The 3,609-nt window shown below is 36.2% G+C and overlaps 1 protein-coding gene across 1 annotated transcript; it reads left to right on the top strand.

Moving 5' to 3' along the window:
• The first annotated feature begins 1,036 nt into the window (after nucleotides 1–1,036).
• LOC102912917 (olfactory receptor 5W2-like) lies at nucleotides 1,037–1,972 on the top strand. Its single transcript, XM_006989742.2, has one exon. It carries the CDS (start codon nucleotides 1,037–1,039, stop codon nucleotides 1,970–1,972), a length of 936 nt encoding a protein of 311 aa, XP_006989804.2.
• The last annotated feature ends 1,637 nt before the right edge of the window (nucleotides 1,973–3,609 follow it).

The raw sequence follows: 3,609 nt of genomic DNA, 5'->3' as shown, positions 1-3,609 counted from the left end.
TTCAGGTGCCAGATAATAGGACGGGAAGACACTCATCTCAGGTAGGTTTCAGAATGGCAGTGTTTGAAAATGAAAATAAATTAAATTTCACTGTCTTTGAAAATGTTAAAAATCAAGCTGATGATGTATAAAATTGTTCAACCCTGAATTATTAGAGGAAAAAAGGAGAGAAAACAAGTTTCATTTAATGACCAGTGACAGTCTTTCTATCTTAGTGTATTTGACTTACATGGGTAGGACTGGAGAAAGTATCTGGAAAGATTTTGGGGAGGGGAAGAATATGACAAAAATCTATATTAATTTAAAAACTTAAAAATTTTAAAAATGAAAAAGATGGAAATCAATAACAAGCTGAGGCTTTTGCTGTATTCTGTCACTCCTGGCTCTTCTTGTGTGTTTTATTTAGCTTTTGTCATTTGGACTTAGGTAAGTGATGTTCAGTGCTTATAAATCTTGGCATGCAAATGGTGATTAGTGACAGACATTTCAGCAAATAATGCTTCACACCCAGTAAAACCCACAAGGACTCCTTACTATAATCATTTATTATATTAAAGGATATCTGCTGATGGCAAATCCTGCTGAAAGAATGCAGTGAATAATAGCCTGTAAAAATTGAAAACCTTATTTCACAATATGGCCTGTTCAATTATTATTACTGGTATTATTATTATCATCTCATCTGATATCCTTATGGCTTGTCAGGTTAGAAATCAAGTTTCACTATATTTAAATCCACTGCCATGAAAATAAGTGAAAGAGAGCAAACAAAGTTAATACAGATCAAGAATTATGTGATTTAAATTCAAAGTGTATGAGTTTCTTATTCCATGTTTTCCTTAACAGTGCTACACTGATGTAAACATTACATTTTTCTTCTGAAATGTTTTTAGATTTTATGAAAATTTATTTAAATATTAAATAATGTTCTGAATAGTTATATTCAAAACTATTTTATGCTTTTCCAAAAAAAATAAATACTAAGCTATTATTGCATTGTGACTTTTGTAAATTTTCAGACCAAGAACATAAAATCATGAACAAGGAGAACTGCTCCTCATTGCCGGCATTCCTCCTCTTGGGAATTACCAACAACCCTGAGGTGAAGATGCTTCTGTTCACTATGTTTGTTGTTGTCTACCTCACTAATCTGCTGACAAATCTAGGAATGATCATTTTGATCAGAATGGACCCCCAGCTTCACACACCAATGTACTTCTTCCTTAGCCACCTCTCTTTCTCTGACCTCTGCTATTCCACTGCTATTGGACCCAAGATGCTGGTAGACCTTCTGTCCAAGGACACGACTATTCCCTTTCTTGGCTGTGCTATGCAGTTCTTCACTGTCTGTATATTTATAGATGCTGAGTGTGTGCTGCTGGCAGTGATGGCCTTTGATCGATATAAGGCCATCAGCAACCCCTTACTGTATTCAGTAGACATGTCCAGCAGGGTATGTTTCCAGTTATTGATTGGTGTTTATGCTGTGGCATTAGCGGATGCTTTGGTACATACAACATTGACATTCCATTTATGTTTCTGTGGGTCTAACGAGATTAATCATTTCTTCTGTGATATTCCTCCAGTCTTAGTGCTGTCTTGTTCAGATACACAAGTCAATGTGTTAGTCATATTCACCGTTTTTGGTTTCATTGAACTGAGCACCATTTCAGGAGTCCTTGTCTCCTATTGTTACATCATCTCATCAGTCTTGAAGATCCGTTCTGCTTCTGGGAGATTCAAAGCTTTCTCCACCTGCACGTCACACTTGACTGCAGTTGCAATTTTCCAAGGGACTATGCTTTTCATGTATTTCAGGCCAAGTTCTTCTTATTCCCTAGATCAAGATAAAGTGACTTCCCTTTTTTATACACTAGTAATCCCCATGCTGAACCCTCTAATTTATAGTTTGAGAAACAAAGATGTGAAAGAGGCACTCCAAAGAGTGAAAAGTAAAATGTGTTTAAAATAATAAAGGTATATGCATGGCACACTTCACTGTCTTTAAAACAAATATGTGGACTGCTTTTTAGAATTTCATCTGTGTATATATTATGGCTGTAAGCTTGGTGTTCTTGTGGTACTCCTAACTATGGAAACAGGTGTATTTCTGACTCTTTTGCCTGCTCTTGGGATTCTTTCCCTTCTATTGGTCTGCCTTTTCCAGCCTTAATATGAGGGCTTTCTCCTTGGGTGTGGCAGTGGTTCTGGGGGAGAATGGAGGTTGTGGGAAACCTTAGAGGCATGGTTTAAGGGAAAATTGCAGTTGGAGTGTATTGTTTGAGAGAAGAATATATTTTCAATTAAAAAAATTTAAAAGGAAAAAAGTATTTTTCATGGTATTTTAATTGTGAAATATGTATGTATTTCTATATTTTATTGTATTTTTTGTAGCTGGAGGGCTTCTCTCCAGGATCCACCAAGCCCCGCAGTTCCACAATCTACGTATAAAATAATCACTCAGACACTTATATTACTTATAAACTGTATGGCCGTGGCAGGCTTCTTGCTAACTGTTCTTATATCTCAAATTAACCCATTCCTGTAAATCAATACCTTGCCACGTGGCTGGTGGATTACCGGTGTCTTTACATGCTGCTTGTCCTGGCCGTGGCTGCAGTGTCTCCCCTCCTTCTTTCTGTTTCCCCAATTCTCCTCTCTCCCTATCCCGCCTATACTTCCTGTCTGGTCACTGGCCATCAGTGTTTTATTTATATAGAGCGATATCCCCTTTTCTTCTTTTTTTAAAAAGGAAGGTTTTAACTTTAACATGGTAAAATTATATATAACAAAACAATTTTTGAGCATGAATTATAGTTACAATATTAAAGATGTCCTGTCTATCTTATATTTGTGAGTTTAAGGTTTTATATCTAACTTATCTTTTATCATAACTGAGGAAATTACAACTATCTAGTCTTTAACCACATCAAAGACCTGAGAAGGAACATAATGGTACTTGAGAAATGGTAGATAGATGCAAGCAACTTTTGGGAATCTTGCAAGAGTAGACCATGACAGCTGGCAGCCTGGACAGTCACCTAATGTTTCTCAGCATTGTTGCTGCATTCAGATTGGCTACAGGCCTAATGTATCTGACAGACCATTTTCAGAAGCAGGAATTCTGAAAGACAATTTTACCCTGTCTTGGCAGAGTACAGTGGTTGCTTTCCTTGTGTTTCACTTGTCCAGAAAGGACAGCATTGCACTCGTACTGTCAGCCGTCAAGGCAAGGGCAGTTCTTTGCCAAGTAGGCCAATTTGTGCCAAGAAGACAAACTTCCAAATGGAAATGTCTTAGAAGCCCAACATTCTCTAGGGATCAAATTGGTTCAGCCAGGAGCAATTGTCTCTCAGGTCAACAGAATTCTAAGTTATTTAAATGCCATATTCTCTAGGTCTATGAAGTGTTTGAAGATTACCTATCTATCTGAACTATATCTATGTATACCTAGAAGACTTAACTAACATGGCTACAAATATGATTATCATAGATGACTAATTATTAATCTATTTTTAATTATCCATTACAATTTTAAATGAGTTACATAAACATAATACCTCAAACAAGAATATATATATATATACAGTATAACAAAATTAACTTCAA

The sequence above is a fragment of the Peromyscus maniculatus genome, chromosome 4 (genome assembly GCF_049852395.1).
Source record: "Peromyscus maniculatus bairdii isolate BWxNUB_F1_BW_parent chromosome 4, HU_Pman_BW_mat_3.1, whole genome shotgun sequence".
Classification (NCBI taxonomy): domain Eukaryota; kingdom Metazoa; phylum Chordata; class Mammalia; order Rodentia; family Cricetidae; genus Peromyscus; species Peromyscus maniculatus.
This window is presented reverse-complemented; position numbering and strand designations above follow the sequence as displayed.

Coding starts and splice junctions, on each gene's coding strand:
- LOC102912917 (XM_006989742.2), top strand. CDS start 1,037: ATGAACAAGGAGAACTGCTCCTCATTGCCGGCATTCCTCCTCTTGGGA.